Below are 16,923 nucleotides of genomic sequence, written 5' to 3'. Positions count from 1 at the left end.
AAACTTATTCACCTGTTTTAACATTGTTTATTACGTTTTTTAATATATTGTTTACAAATCTTCAACCACATTGATTCTGCAGCTCTGCCAGTGATAACAAGAGATGGAAATCTGAACCTGCAGCCACTCAGCCCACGGCTCAGAGCAGTGTGGGCACAACACAAACGTCTGTCAGACCACTAGAGCTACCCAGGAGCAGCAGCACCCAGAGGAATCCCCTCACCAGCCCCAGCTCGCCCGCCACCACCAGGACTAAAGGTAGACATCAGACAAGCAGCCAGACTTGTGCACATTATTATAAGAATAAGCAACAGAAGGTTCACACACAATTTTCATTTTGCTCCTCGCAGCGCAAGCTGAATTTTTTAAACGACTTTCCCTTTGCATGAATAAAGTTCAATGAATTATTTAGTGTTTACAATCTTGCCTCAGTGTAGTGTAGCATATCAATTGCTTCTTTATTCATCGAGGCCTTGTTGATGTCTGATTTCTTTCCAGTTTTCCTCCAGGTCATAGTATAAACATCCTTACTTTTCTCTCCTGTGGGTCACTTACCTTTTAATGTCTTCTCATGTCTCTTTTTTACCATGCTGCTTGTGGTGGATATCTAAGGTGGGGATGTGAGCAATATGCACACAGCACATTTAAATTGTCAAAGTCCAAACCATGCTACCTCAGAATCCACATATCAAAAGAAAGGGCAAAATGAGGACAGTTTCATAGCTGTCCCAGCTGTCTCAGAAGGCTTCTCCAGCCTCCCCGAAGGCTGGAAAACAGCCCAAGAGAACCCAGAAGACTGGATGATCTCAGAGGAGACCACGTCTAAGCTCAAATCCTGGAGTTGTGATGACCTTCTCTCTGAGGGGAGGGGAAAGGAAGTGCAGACCCGTTCGGAAAGCACCGGCTTTTTGTTGCACAACGGGGAACTAGAGGCATCACAATGCATTGGCGCCCAAGAATCTGAGGATCCTAGGGAGAGGACAAGGCACCGCTCAGCCCACGATGCACCAGGCTTCCTCAAACTCTACAAAAAGATGCATCACATCAACCGACAAGAGCTGATAAACTCTACGGTGATATGCTCCGTCAAAGCCAGGATCCATAAGTATGAGAGCGAACAGCGGAAGGACAGACGCACTGGCAACAAGGGCTGTAACGAAGAGGTGCCTCGGGACATGGTGCACAATAGGATTTCTGAATTCGAAAGTCTAATCCAGAAGTCCAAATCCATGCCAAATCTTGGGGACGAGTGCCTGATCAGGAGTTCTTGTAGGAGGGCCAGCAGTCCCAAGCGTAGCCTCTCTATTGAGTCATTACTGGATGAAGAATCACCAGCCAGAAATCCTCCTGAAGGACGGCCTCAATACCCCAAGATAAGCACCCACATGCCAATCCACATTCAAGTCACCAGTGACCAATTACAGAACTGTGCCATGCAACACGACTACTCAGACAGCAAACATGATGCTGTAGTGTCTGACCTTAGTGACTTCATCCAGATTGAGGGATCATCCTTCTGTAGCGAGAGAGAGTTTGACGTGTGTTCATTTGCCTCCTCAGAGAGCTTCTGTGGATCTGGGCACCACCATCATTATCACAGGCAGCTTGTGAGCTCCTGTAAGGGCCGCTGCCCGGCTTCCTACACGCGCTTCACCACTATGATCAAGCACGAGAGGGCCAAGCAGGACCGGAGGCAACATTTGCGAGTAGAAGAGTCTGAGTTCGGCCTCAGCAAACTCGCCTTCCTGGTCAGCCCAGTGCCTTTCCGCCAGAAGAACCTGTCACCTTTGAGTTGTTCCCGAGTGCCAAACTCTAAGAGCTGTATGTATGAGGCTCTAGATTCGGCCCTGAAAGACATCTACGACCACATCCGCGCTGAGAAGCACAGGGGTAACCTGCCGGACAACAGCATCCTTCATAGGTTGCTGGTGGAGTTGCTTCCTGACATTCCTGAGAGGAATTCGTCTCTACACGCACTAGAGAGAAACAGCCCAACAATTCAGCCTCGCTCTTCCCACCCACAGCCTGATGGCATGCCCAGCCAGGACACTCACCAATCTGAGTACTCACGCCTGTCCTATAGTGCCTCTCACAACCATATAGACAGCAACAACAACCAAAGGAAACACAACTTTGAATACTGCTATCAAGGTGGACTCTAATCATCCATCTCTGGCTTCCCAAATCCCATTCTGTCCCCCGTGTTTGAGTTCTGCTCCTCCACCATTGCTATGTTCCATTTGTGTTTGTTAATGTGTTTGCTTAGAGCAAGGGTGTTCAAAACTGCTCCTGGAAGGCCAACATCCTTTAGCGCAGTAGTCCTCAACTTCGGTTTTGAGTACCCACCGCTCTGTACATTTTGTATTTCAGTTATCTGACATACTCAGTTCATGCTGCCTACACGTGCTATCGGAAACGTCCTACTTCCCACTTCTGAAGTTGTAATTAGAGTTTGTCATGTTCAAGTGCTTTGTTGTCAGAAAGAACAGAAATCCAGTCTGTTTCTTGGGGAGATTTTATTAAAGCCAAAAGGTATACTTTAGAAGATATTTAGTCAATGTCCAACAGGTTTTGAATAAACTGTAGCCATTCCATTAATTGGTAGCCATACAGTATAAATATTCACAGTGCTATCTAGATATTCAGCTGGCTGAAAAACAAATACAACTTTACAGTACTAATGCTACGTTTCTCTCCTCTGCCATATTTAAAGTTTATGGCTCGCCCAACTCATGTATCAAAATTATCTCAGTTTCCCAGCTGCAAATACGACTAGGGAGGCCATTCATGTCCAATTTCTGACTAGGAAACTTGTGTTTACTATAATTCCGATAGCGTGTGAAAGCCTCATGGAGCTCTCTCTTAACGAGCTGATGATCTGAGTCAGGTGCGTTAAATAAGGAAGACATACAAAATGTGCAGACCACTGGTTCCCCAGGACTGGCTCAGAGAACCACTGCTTCAGAGTTTGGCTCCAACTTGCTTGCAAGTTTCGAGTAAGCCTGAAGATGGTGATTAACTGCTTCAAGTGTGTTTAATTGGGGTTGGAGCTAAACTCTGCAGGACAGTAGCTCTCCAGGAGCAGGACTGGACACCCCTGGTTTAGAGGAAGGAATTGTTATGTTGCAGGGAACGTCAGAGAGCATGACTCATACCCACACCCTCTGCCTTGTCTAGTTTTATTTTTGATTTTGTCCTTATGTATTTCATTTTCTCATATCACATTATATTTTGTTTGCTTCTCTTTGATCAAACATTTATTTAAAGTTATTTTCCCACTCCATTAATAATACATTGCTGTATTTGGCAGATGCTTGAAGGTATACATTTTATTAGGTTCATACGTTCTCTGGGAATCAGAACACTAGTTCGTGTGTGGGCTTGCCACAAAAGAAATATAACTTTGTGAAGTTTCACTCTATATAAATAGCATTGGACAGATGACTTGAGCAGCTGAAGCATGCAATCTAAAAACAGATTTGAGATTTTATTGGCTTGAGAAGAAACGTACTCTCTTATGAGTGTTAACACAGTTCACTGTCAAACCTGACATAGATGATGAGATCAGCCTCAGTACCTAAAGTTTTAGTCATTTGTTTTGGCAATTCATTGCTTTATGATGCTTTTTTTTAATCATTAAGAAATGCGACACTGTATACGTTTGCATAGTGCACAGTGTTTATAAATGAAGACTGTTTAGAGCAAGGGGGCTTGCCCACAGTTGGCACAGATGCCAGCTAACCATTTGCGGTTCTAGTATAAATACGCATGATCTATACTGGGGATATGAGTGTAGAGGATGGGTGTAACAACTTCTGAGATGATTCATGGAAGCTTACTTCATTATTATGGACAAACAAAATATGTATACATTTTTATTTACATTATTTACTTTTCATTGGTCAATAAAATATATATTTGTATTTACTTTTTCATGTTTTCTTTTTATTTTGTCTGCATTTCTCTCATCAAGCCCCAAATCATTGTTTCCTTTGCTATTGCTTGTTCCCATGCATGTAATAGTGTTGGATCTTTGTGAGGCTTGTCTTTGAATCGTTTTATCTCTCTGTTCTTTCTAGATCAGGACACATCCAGAGAATACTCTTACCCTGATGTGGGCCACCGCACACCACAGAGCAGGAGACAAACCCCTGATGTCAAAGAGGTAGGAACATATAGTAATAGTAATATGCTCCTGCAAAATTTTAGTAGTATCATTAATATTTTATCTAGGCTTTGATCAAACTGCAAATAAACCCACCTCATGACAGCATGTAATAAAGTTCGATTTCTTTGCTTCGTTCGCTTGACAGAAACTGCCAGCCAGAGCAATATATGACTTCAAAGCACAGACAGCAAAGTAAGAACAACTTGCAAACCGTGTCACCAGTTACTGTTTTTACTGCATTTGATGTGCCACAATCAGTCAGTACATTTTCATGTATTATTTATGTCTTTCCTTTGCATAATTCCTTTGCATGTGGAACATTGTTAACTTGATTTTTTATTTCCTTCCAGAGAGCTGACGTTTAAGAAAGGAGAGACGGTATACATCACTCGGCAGATAGATAATAACTGGTATGAAGGAGAACACCGCGGACACGTGGGCATCTTCCCCATCTCATATGTGGAGGTGTGTACTTAAATGATGATATATAGAACATCATTATGATTATTAACTATCTTCTGAAGTCTGAAGTAGCCTCTTTTAACTTCTCTCTTCACAGAAAATCCCCCCTTCAGAGAGACATCAGCCAGCTAGACCTCCTCCACCAGCCCAAAGCAAAGAAATTGGGGAAGCAATTGCCCGCTACAACTTTAATGCTGATACTAATGTGGAACTTTCATTACGAAAAGTAAACATTTTCTTAGTACTGATGTCATAAACAGCAAGTGCTCATTAATCCACTTCTTAATGTTTCTTACCACTTTATGAGCATGTCTTTTGCTAAATAATCCTCACTTTTTACCAAATGCTGTTCTAAGGAAATCTTAAGACAGAAGATCTAAGATTTCTTAGAGATTTCTAAGAAGACAGAAAACACATTAAAAAAAAAACATGGAACTTTTGCCTCAACCAGCAACAGCCTCTTCATATAGTTGTATATTAAAAATCAAAAACATTATAATTGGTTATGATTTTGTCATTTTGCACTGAAATTTTGCCTTTGATCCACCAAATATATCTTGTGTTGGTGTCTTCCAGGGCGAGCGTGTTGTTCTGTTGCGGCAGGTGGATAAGAACTGGTTTGAGGGAAAAATCCCAGGTACAAACAAACAAGGAATTTTTCCTGTGTCGTATGTGGACGTCGTTAAGAAGGCTTCAGTACAAAGTACCGGTCAACCTCCAGGGCCCAGTATACCCTCCAGCTACTCCAGTGACAGGCTAAACAGTAGGGTACGTTTTCATCTGCAAGTCCACTTGAAATTTACCTATAATGTCTAAAACATATATCATGTTACAGTCTCGTGAGGTTTAAATCATGGTTACTACACATATCTGAATTTCAGGTAACTTACATCCACAAAATGATCCAGTTAAAGGGGTCATATGATGCGATTTCTATTTTAGTGTTATGTAGCTGTTTGTGCACGTATATGATCTGCAGAGTTACAAAGCTCAAAGTCTCCCACAAAAGGATTTATTCTATCTAAAAGAGAAGGCTGATCAAACACGCCTGCGTTTGAGAGAGGCGGGGCATAGAGGACCTACAATAATGTACAGTATTTGAAAAATAATGTGTTTTTTGAACATTAAAGCATGTCAACATATTCTGTTACACCAAATACACCAAATAATGATCTTTAAAATGGCATCATATGACCCCTTTAAGTGACTGTATAATCTTATCTGGATAAATACTGACTTACACTTTAAATACATGATCCGTGCCGACAAACGGTGGCGTCAGAGGCAGTAAAGCCTCTCATTCATCTCATGTTACTCATATTGCCATAGGTCATGTACAGTACTATCAGTGCCAACACGGTGGCAAGTATAAAATTAATCCTTTCTCAGATGGCAGCTGTCCCGGTGCCAAAATAGATCACCTCTGTCATCTTTAGATTACCTTTGGCTTGTTGTGTAAGATAAGCCTGAATTCAGATTAAATGCCCTTGAGTTGTAATTCCATCTAAAGAACAAAGAAGTATAGGCTTATTCCTTCGCTCACACGAGAGCAGGATTATATCAGATTAATCACACGTCCTGACAGTATCCAGTATAAGCTAATTAAAATGTGGACATGACCTGCTGCGCTATACATGTGCTGCTTGGCTCCTGCTGTTACTGAAAGAAAAGTTTCCGTGAAGGTGAACTAATATGACTGGACTGGACTAGTATCTTTTAGTATATTATAGCAAACATTGTCGCAAACACATTTTAACTTTGTACTACGGTACATACACTGTATTTGGACACTTAAGCTACTCTTAAAAAGATAGATATTTTGCATTAGATCACAAAATATCAAATCAATGTCATTAATTAAAAAAAAAATGTAAAAAAGTTTTTTAAGCTTTTAAATGATAAATCAACAGATATACACTGGAGCTAGTAAGATTTTTTAGGTTGGTAATGTTTTTGAAAGAAGTCTCTTATGATCACTAAGGTGCTCAAGAAACATTTCTTTTTATCTTCAATGTTGAAAACAGTTGTGCTTCTCAATATTTTTTGCGGAAACCATGATGCATTTTTCTAATATGAATCTTTTGTAACAATGTGAAAGTCAGTCAATTAAATATGCACTGACCACAAACTTGAACTGTAGTGTTCTATTAAAATTACAATGTATTTGGACACTTGGTTGTCAAACATTAGTGGAAGATTCATACATTTTTAAACATGGCTTAAGGATAAAAATGCAAATTCACAATACACATGCAGTGGTCCAGAAAGTGTCCTACAAGATTAGGACCTACAAGATACACAATTTCTTTTCATTTCAGCTTTCATAAGAAAAGAAAGTTCTTGAAAAGCACCCGGGGGTAAATGTGGAAGGCTTGTATTGTGAGGACAGGATACTCTTATTGCTGGTTTATAGATGACGTCTTAGTGACCTTGTTGTTGTTTCCACCTCACAAATCAATACAGACAGCAAGTGCGCTCTAAAAATGATTAATTATGGCATATCCTTCTTTGTAGCTCATGCCTTTTGTCTTAGGCCTGTTTCCCACATACAGAGTTTTTACAATATTTGAGTGTAGGCCTGCCACAAGCTTTCACATTGACAGCATTTCGGTAGCAGAGCTATGACTCTATACAGAAAATTAAGCGATTTCTAGGATGCTATATAGAGAATTTCCCTTGATGATGGCCATAAATTATGTGAAATCCAATTTACATGATGGGTGGGTAATTACCGGTAATCTACACATAACAGAATCCAAACCCCACACTGTAGCTATAAACTGCTTAAATCATCTGGAATTAGTCATATTTACTGAATGTAAAAGTGGTTTTTGTACCATGGGTTTCTAGGTGGCATTTTTTCGTAACACTGCAGAATGCTCTTTCATCTGTCCTCCTGTCACTTTTATTATCTTTTCTATCAGTTCTCTTATTTTCCAGCGTGTATCATCACTATCACTTTCTGTTTCTCCCTCTCTCCTTCTTTCTCTTAAGCCATCATCTGCACGTACCCTCTACAACTCTCCATCCCCATCTGTCCGTCCACTCTCCTCATCCTCTCCCAGTCCACAGAGAGCTGCACACCTTCAGGCCATCACCAGCGAGTGGTTGGCCCTTACTCTGGGTCTGTCTCCTTCAGGAACCCCTGCCCCCACACCTCCTCCCTTCCCTTCCAATTTCCAGCCATACTTTGAAGTGTTGGATTCTGCCATCTCCCCTTCTCCTGCCTCCTCCATGCTGGGCCGCTCTCCAGCCCTCACTCCCCACACCTCCACTCCTGCGCTCAAAGAGGGTCACTTCATTCCCATCACCTCCCCAAAGTCCTACATGTCCCCCGATCCCAGCCCGTCACCTCAACCTTACCTCACCTCCGCCTCCTTCACTCCTTCGCCCACCTCACCCATATTTGACTCCAGCCCCAGGTCTAGCAGTGTCATAGATATCCTCTCCAGCCAAAAAGCAGATTTAGCCGAGAAAGAACTGCAGTTGTTCTCAGATCGCAAAGACCTCCACAAACCAGTCGAGACAGACCCCCCTGTTGACTTGGTTGTTTTAGAGGCATATGAATCCCCATTGGACATTCTTCCACCTAAAGACCCCGAGGATGATCTGTGTGAGGAGTTAGTGTCAATCATTAAGGCCAGCCAATCAAAGGGCAGATTCAAAGAAGAGGAGGGATTTTATCGCCAGGAACCAGATATAATGGAAAAGCTTCCCAGACTGTTTATAGAAGAGGAGACAAATGAACCCCTGCCATCAAATACATTTACTCCAGTCCAACCCGCCCATAGTGAGGGGTCAGATTTTGAGGTAGTGCTCGCTGTGTGGTTATACCGCCCAAATGAACAGCCAAAATAGATTTCCTTACAGAAGAAGTGTGTAATGTTTTAGATGACTTAATACTAAATTTCAAGTTTTTGGATCATACTTTTTTTTTTTTTTCATTGGTCGTTATTTTTTGCCTGTGATGCATTGAAATTAATTTTTTATCAAAACACCAAACCTGAAATCACTTTTATTTTTAGACGAAAAGCTAAATTGAAAGTAAAGTGTAAAAATGAATATTAATAATAATAAAAATAAATCAAATTTATTTAACAATCAACATTCAAAAATCTGAGTTGTTTATAAACATTTAAATTGCATATTAGGCAGTTTTTTTAATCAATGATATAATAACATTTCTACTCCAATTTGTTGAAATATAAACATTTAAATGGTGGCTGTGATATTTTTTAAATCACAGATTTATTCAAACATACATTAAATAATAAAGACAACAGGTTCAGTAAAAATAAAATTAATATATAATATGGTGTATATATTTAGCAAAATGCTCCTCTCTGGAGTTATTTTTTTGTCTGACTAACAAGCTATGGAACGGCTTTCCTGAGGTAAATATAATGTAACATTGTTTGCAAGCTGTTTATATCTTTCCATTCAGACCCAAAAGTAACGAAGCACAAAGCTTATTGCAATTATTGGATGGTAGGCGCACTACAAATAATGTTTAGTGAAGTTTTGTTTACTCATCAACAAAAAGAAAACGGCATAGCCTAAAAGATGTTGGTTCATCAAAATGAAGATACTGTAGATTAAAAAGGAGTTAATTTTAATATTATAAAAATTTATATTATAAACCCAGCAATATTATCCACCTCAGCTGGAAATGAATTTATGGTTTTGGCCGAAATAGTTTTAGAGGGCTGATGCCGCATTTTGGTTATGAATATTTTTAGAATTTCAGCGCATCACTAATTTTTGCAATTCTGTTTGGTGACGTTAACGGCACAAAGAATGACACACTTCACCTTTAAATCCTGAAGCATCTGTAGAGGATGATGAACGTATGTCTGTGGCATGTATAACTGTTTTCGTCTCCACACCAGCAGGGTGAAGTTTCCCAGAATGCCTCTCCACGTCTCTCTCCCCCGTCCTCACAGATGTCATTGCTGTTCACACTGCCCTCATCGGCTAAATACTCTCCCCCTTCCCCGCGCTCCACCCCTCCACTGCCCGGGGTTTCACAGTCGCCCCCTCCCTCTGCAAAACTGTTCTCTCGACAGGACCTCCGCTCCCCAAAGGTCAAGGTAAAGACAAGCTGCTTGTTAGTGACTGTACTAGTGCTCATCCTCCTCCACCCTTCCCCCTAGTCTTACCACTCCATAATACAGGCACTAACATTCCCTATTAAAGTGACCTATATAACTTAAAGTACATCATCTCTGCGGTATGCATTTCCATGAGAGATTTATTGCACCACAGTGTGCGCGCTTCATAAATGAAACACAGAACAATGTAGTTCATATGTCTGACATACAGTAAATTATTACAGTTATATGGGGAGCTAGAGTTATTAATTATTAATAAGTCGTAGACATATTTAAATCACCCAACCCTTCCTTTAAATTAGCTTTATGGGCCTTGCCCTATTAGTTTTGTCCACTGGCATGGAAACAAACAAACAAAGAGCGCTCATAACGGATGCTTGGGTAACGGAATAAATAATGAGACATTTAGAGCAAAAGGAAACAGGCACAATTCTGTCCATGAGTAAATTGTACGAAGAATATTTTTTGAACTTTTTTGTATAAATATATTACGCTACAATTCAAAAATCAGGTTTGGTAAGATTTGTATGTTCACCAATGCTATATTTATTTTATCAGAAACAGTAAGAACAGTAATATTGTTAAATATTATTACAATTTTAATATATTTTAAAATTTAATTTATTCCTTTGATCGCAAAGCTGAATTTTCAGCATCATTAGTCTTCAGTGTCACATGATCCTTCAAAAATCATTCTGATTTGCTGCTCAAGAAACAATGTCAAAAACAGTTTTTGCATATTGATACATTTTTTTCAAGATTCTTTGGTGAATAGAAAGTTCAAAAGAACAGCATTTATTTAACATTCCGTTTTTAACTCTTAACTGTCACTTTTGATCAATTTAATGCATCCTTGCTGAATAAACGTATTAATTTCTTTTAAAAAAATAACATACTGACCCCAAACTTTTGAATGGTAGTGTATACTTTTGTAAAATGTTTTTATATATGACTGCACATAACATTCATGTCAGCTTCTCTCGGCTCTGGTTCTTTCAGTCTGTGTTAAGGCGTGATGTTGTGGTTGTTGGTAAGCCCCCTCGTAGCCCTGTGATGTCTAGGAGGTCCTGCGGATCGCCTGTTAGAGGTCAAAACTTTTCGCCATCTCATAGGGTAGGGAGTATGTGCACCTTGTGTGGCAATGGCACATTTGACTCAAGGGAAATTCTGTTTTCTCTCTTTTCAAAGTATCCCTGCACAACGCATAATGTCATTCACTGTATTTGATCTGGGAATTCACTGTTTTGAGTGCAGTTCTTTCCATTTTTGCTGCTACAGCTGGATATAATGATATTAGGAATGATACAATATATACTGGCATATATTTGTGTCAGCGTATGATGCTTCCGTACGCAGTATCATTCCATCAGTACAATATGAAGGAATGCTGAGTCAGTGACTAAGGGATACTCTTAACACCATGGCCTTGTCTGTCTGTGTGCATTAGTGCATTTTGTGGTCGAGAAAATAACATTTAATTCCTAACTTTGCTGTAGAGTGATAACATTTTGTTTGGTCAGCATGCTGGAAGTGTGTCAGGAAGTGGTTTTTCCTGCATGTCCATGACTTCCTAGATCACAAATAGTGGATCTCTGCAGTCTTTTTTGGTTTTTGTGGCTCAAAGAAGTTGAGATGATTGGCTTGTACATGCGGTATTGGTTTAAGCCATGTGTTTGGAGTGTCTGGATTACTCGTGGGACTGTCCCAATGATCTTTCCTGTGTACACAGCTTAAACAAGGTGTACTCCCCAGGGCCAGGCAAGCGGCCTATTCCCCACATTTCCTTCCAAACAAGGGGAGTACAGTCCTCGTTTTCAGGATTTAAGGCATTTCTCGACTGTTTCTAAGTCCACAAATCAAACATATTTTAGAAAATATGTTGTTTGATGGCTTAGAAAACCAGAACTTGAGCCGCGGTAGTCCTGGATCTCACACGTATTTGAAAAAAAGTGCAAATTTTTTTTTAAATCTGTATTTAAACCGAGTTTGAGCATTTACATAATTCAGATACACAGCTGATCCAGGTCTGGCCTCAGGCTTTGCATCAGTGGCTCTCCACGAGCACAGTGGAACTCTCAGTATCAGATGGACATACAGCAGAATGAGAGATGGAAACATTTAAATGGCCTTTCCTGTTTTCTCTCTTTTCAGTCCCAAAGACAAGCATATGTTCATGATCCGCTTCAAGGTGCAGGGGAACCGTGAGTATTTCAAGCCCTTTTCTGTATCCATACATTTAAAGTAGATTATTGTTTTATGCTAGCATTATTCCATTGTGGGATTTGGTCAGTATTACAAACCCAGATATTGAAATATAACCTAATGTGGAAAACACACTTAAAGAGCCTTTCCTCTCACAGATTTCAAGCCCTGTATAACTACATGCCACGAAATGAAGATGAGCTGGAACTGAAGGAAGGAGATGTTGTTGACGTCATGGAGAAGTGTGATGATGGATGGTTTGTGGGTAAGACTGTAAACTCCAGTTGCTGGTTACTACACAAGGAGTGTTTTAGTGTTGTTCATTTATTTGCCACTAGCTGGCGCTATTGTCCAACCAAAAAATACTGCCAGCACTGTCATGGTTCAAACAGCCCTTGGATGTTTGGAGAGAAAAAAATATAAGGTGGATTTGTCATTACTAATTATAATAATCCTATATGTCAATACACACACTTGCCTTTACATTTTTTATCATATAGATAGATACATACAGTATTTATGCTGGCCTCATTCCATATTTAATATTTTAGGAACGTCCAGGAGAACCAAGTTTTTTGGAACCTTTCCTGGGAACTACGTGAAGCGGCTATAAATGGACTTTTCCAATGCACATCTACTGTGGAGAGATGGACAATGTCACTTACAGCTACCTGCTGGAATTAGCATGACATGTTCCAGTCATCAACCTGTTGGACTGACGGAAAGTGATGAAACTGATGAAAAGCCAATGGCCTTCGAGGGGTTATTGCACCATTTATGTCATTTGGTTCAAATATGTTGATAATTACATTCGGAAAGCATTACATTAATTAGGAATTTCAGTAAAAGCTTTAAAACATTTGGTTGCCTACATTTTTCTCATAGTTGAAAATAATCAGTTCGCTTGCCTTCTAGTTAAGCTGATGAATTTCAACATAATGAGTAATCAAGTGCTCTATTTATTAAGAGGCACGTTTTCTTTCATTGGAAGGATGAACTACAGTAGGTGAGGAATGATCTACTGCTGGTGGCCCTTGTACACTGGACCTGATGTCTGATCTGATCTAGATTGTATAGACTGAACAGTATTGCAGTGTCATGTTTGTGTCAGGCAGTGGATATTACAGATGACCATTCCTGCCAACATGTATCGTTTCAGTATGTTATTAACTTTCTGGTTCAGAAGAATGACCTCTGGTTTTCTAGGGCTCTACGTTCTTCCTCCAGACATTCCTTTGAGCATTTGAAGGATTTTACAGATAAGAGAAAAATATTTTTGATATTTTTCCATCTAAAGAGATAACGTTTTTGAGAATGCAATATCCATAACAAAAAGCATTTTGGCAAAAGACCGTAGTAAAATGACTCAATGTCTCTACTGCCTATAATATTTCTGTGTTGGGTGACCTTGCACATCACTTTTGGTTTACACACTGTAATCTATTTATGGCCAATAAGAGGAGCACATGATGTCATAATTACTAAACTGCAATTGGCAGCCATGTATTTTGTATATGTCGCCTTCCGATTGGTTCAATTTGAGTGAGGAAATGTACGTAAAAATCTATTTTTGTTTATTTGATCATTCAGCAAACGTTTTTCATTATGATATACTTAATATATTGTTGATTGTTCTACATGTCTATGATCTCTGTTCAGCACAGCGATTACACTCATATTCAAATGTTCAATTTAAAATATGCAGCGTTTCAATCTTCCAGTGAGACTGTATGACTAACCGTTTTATTCCAGTCAGTAAAGCAAGAAATGTAAATGTGTCAGTCAGTAGAAACATGAACCAATAATATATGTCATTTAGGCAATATTATACCTCATGGAATTATGCAGTCTCTGTGTCTGTCAATGTGCTTAATGTACCAGTAAAATCCTGCGCATGTTGTTTCATAAAGAATTGCTCATCAGTGCAAACGTATTATTGTACCAGTATGAGAATTCATCTGGCTCTGTGAACCTACCAGAGATCTTCATTGTGGTTCAGTTAAAGACTTGGCAGACTGTCTTCCATTCTTAAGCAGAAGTGAAGTAAACTGTGCTGTTCCTGGTGCATAATTTTGCCACGTAATTTATGTAATGACATGGCTATTTGTAATATTTAATAATGCACGATTCAGGAACACATGTTTATAAAGTACAGAACACTGTGATATGTTCAGTAAATTAAACCTATCTGCCACTGACTGAACATTACATTAGAGTGTGTGATGGACTCTGATTGGATAAAAACTGATAATTGCTCTAATATCATTGGTCAAAAACAGAAAAAAATATAACATCACTGAATTATATAAAGGAATGCCATGCAGAGTCCTCAACAAGTGCAACCACTGATTAATAAACAAAAAGTGTCTGATTAGGTTTTCCAAAAAAGTTAAAGCAATCATTGATTTTGAAGCCTTTGTCTTTTTTCTCTGTGGACTAGTGAATAAATAAATTCTATCAGTTTTCATCAGACTATGTTCTCAGTGGGATTCACAGTCTCCGTAAGTGCATAGGACAATCGTGCCATCCTGAACATTGGCCTTCTGCTAGCAATCTAGTCCCTGCAGACCGTCCAGTCTATAAACAGCTACATGGTGTCCTGGAGTTGTCCCTCTTGCTGCCATGGAGACACAGTAAACAGAGGGTCAGTCTGAGAGAAAGAACCAGAGCCATCCAGCCTCCTCACAGGAGGCAGGGGTTTCTGTCTAGACTCTGTGCTTTTCCCACATTTGTTTTTAATGGAGCAAATTCTCACACGCTCTTTTAAGCACTTGATAAATATATCTGGGAACAGAGCGCAAACCCCAGTTAACATCCATGCTTAGAAGGCACAGTTTTGCCCAAAATCATCATGTACTCACTCTCATGTTGTTCCAACCCCCTTGAATTTTGGAACATGAGGGTGAATAAATGACAGAATTTTCATTTTTGGACAACCCGTCCCTTTCATTACTAGAGGGGGTACATGATGTGACAGCCTGGGTTAGAGAGGGATTTTCTGGTGTTAGGGGTTCCTCGGTTTGATGCAGCTCAGACCATGACAAACAGCTCGTCCCTGGCACACCAAACCAGGAGCTGTTCAAGCCTACAATACAAGTGCTCTCAAGCTAGAATTTGGCCTTCATATAAAGAGCATAGTGCTCCAGTGCCATGTAGTGCAGTACAGTATGCTCCTCTCTGTGTAGGTACTTTGGAAACAAGTATCACGTGCACGAATGACTGTATTTCATACATATAGCTAATAAATAGGATGGCAGACAGAAGCATCAGTACACCCTTCTTGTACAAATGACAACTGTGAAACTTAGCAATTTGACGATTTATATCCATATATCCAAAACTGTATCAAAAAAGAGAGTTTTAAAATGTCCCAGGTGTACTGAGGAAAAGCTAGAAATGCTCCTGATGGCAGCACTGAAATAAAGAATGGCATCCAAAATATTGACTAGGCCTACTGTACTCTGTAACATCAAGTTGTAAATAAAACAAAGATTTTTGAAGTATATTTCACAAAAAACAAAACAAAACAAAAAAACACTCCTGCTTCATATAAACAAGAAAATCCTGAACACTATTCTCAACTTGCAAAAATATATGAGCCTTTTTACCTAAAAAAAAAAAAAAAATCACTGTTACTTTCCGCTTGTTTGTAATTAGTGAAAATTACTAGCAATTTCTGATTGGATTTCTGAGTAGTTTACTACATTCCCTGCTAATATACTATAGTGGTATATTTGGTTACAACAAACAAGTATTTGTACACTAATCACAAATATATAACAAAATGTAAGTACTGTATATTAAACTACCTGCAATAAGCACAATATTTAAGCAAAACAAAAAGCTTTAAAAGTTATCGAGCAAAATTTAACGGGACGTTGAGAACGCTCTCTATGTGTGTGTGTGTGTGTGTTTTTATAAAGTTGAAGTTTAGCTTGATTGCTCGGCGCTCCTGCGCGCGAGTCTAAAAAAAGATATATGTCCGTCTATCGCATGTTTAAATATAAAAACAATATAAAAAAAGAAGCGCATTGGAATGGACACAATGCAGGATCTCGAGATGTTTACATTTGACACGACATCTTAAAAATGTGGTGCTCATTCGCTAGAATCGTACGGGGTTGTAGTGCATTATGTTTACATGACAACGTGGAAAAACGATTGAAAAGAAGCACAGTGGAACGTAAGAAGGCGTTTTGTGTGAACCATCTCTAACAGACGTTTGTTTTGTCAGATGTCATTAGATAGTTAATGTGATGAACTGCACCTGTGCTAGTCTGCTAGGACACCTGTGTGAACTTTGTACATGCGCTAAAAATATCACTTGAGGTCACTGCAACAGTCATTGCAAAAATGGCTCAGAAAAGTTAAGTTAGTTCGGAGAAAAGGTTGGTTTGAAGTTTTAAACCAACTAACGCAATGACATTCATACATTTTTAAGCATGGTTTATGTGTCCAAAACTGTTTTTGGAGCCACTTCATGTGTAATGTAACTATGCCATCAAGACACTCAGAAAAGTTAAGTTAGTTCGGAGAAAAGGTTGGTTTGAAGTTTTAAACCAACTAACGCAATGACATTCATACATTTTTAAGCATGGTTTATGTGTCCAAAACTGTTTTTGGAGCCACTTCATGTGTAATGTAACTATGACATCAAGACACTAGGCTAGATAAATTAACTTTTTTTTTTTTTTTGGTGGTAAAGTAAGAGAATTATCACTTGAAATGAAATCCAAGCAGTTTTCAGTGTTCCCTTATGTGGTTGTGTTATTGAAATTGTTTACATTCCCGAGAGGAGATGTTTAAAAGAGCAACACATGCTGTGTTGACATGAAAATATGACATATCGTTTTGTTATTGTGTTCTGTAAATAGTTTGTAATCTGCTCATCAGCAGCAAAGGCTCTGACTCAACGCTCAGCCTTAATTTAATGATGAAGTAGCCTATACTCCTCTCAGTCAGGCACAGGTGTCTGCCGGC

General features: G+C 39.3%; 1 protein-coding gene across 1 annotated transcript in view; it reads left to right on the top strand.

The window, feature by feature from the left end:
- LOC107707214 (sorbin and SH3 domain-containing protein 2-like) overlaps window positions 1-13,495 on the top strand; it is a 49,180-nt gene extending 35,685 nt beyond the window's left edge. Inside the window, exons 18-30 of the mRNA XM_016511159.1 lie at window positions 83-258; window positions 613-2,151; window positions 4,080-4,165; window positions 4,314-4,360; window positions 4,519-4,633; window positions 4,728-4,856; window positions 5,207-5,398; window positions 7,625-8,440; window positions 9,520-9,720; window positions 10,741-10,854; window positions 11,893-11,942; window positions 12,102-12,208; window positions 12,495-13,495. Coding sequence (XP_016366645.1) covers window positions 83-258; window positions 613-2,151; window positions 4,080-4,165; window positions 4,314-4,360; window positions 4,519-4,633; window positions 4,728-4,856; window positions 5,207-5,398; window positions 7,625-8,440; window positions 9,520-9,720; window positions 10,741-10,854; window positions 11,893-11,942; window positions 12,102-12,208; window positions 12,495-12,556 — 3,634 coding nt within the window. The 3' untranslated portion in view covers window positions 12,557-13,495. The remainder of the gene's footprint in view (window positions 1-82; window positions 259-612; window positions 2,152-4,079; window positions 4,166-4,313; window positions 4,361-4,518; window positions 4,634-4,727; window positions 4,857-5,206; window positions 5,399-7,624; window positions 8,441-9,519; window positions 9,721-10,740; window positions 10,855-11,892; window positions 11,943-12,101; window positions 12,209-12,494) is intronic.
- Window positions 13,496-16,923: the final 3,428 nt, after the last annotated feature.

This window comes from Sinocyclocheilus rhinocerous, unplaced genomic scaffold, assembly GCF_001515625.1.
Source record: "Sinocyclocheilus rhinocerous isolate Xijiao unplaced genomic scaffold, SAMN03320098_v1.1 scaffold174, whole genome shotgun sequence".
Classification (NCBI taxonomy): domain Eukaryota; kingdom Metazoa; phylum Chordata; class Actinopteri; order Cypriniformes; family Cyprinidae; genus Sinocyclocheilus; species Sinocyclocheilus rhinocerous.
Note: the sequence above shows the minus strand (reverse complement) of the source record. Positions and strands in the feature narration are given on the sequence as shown.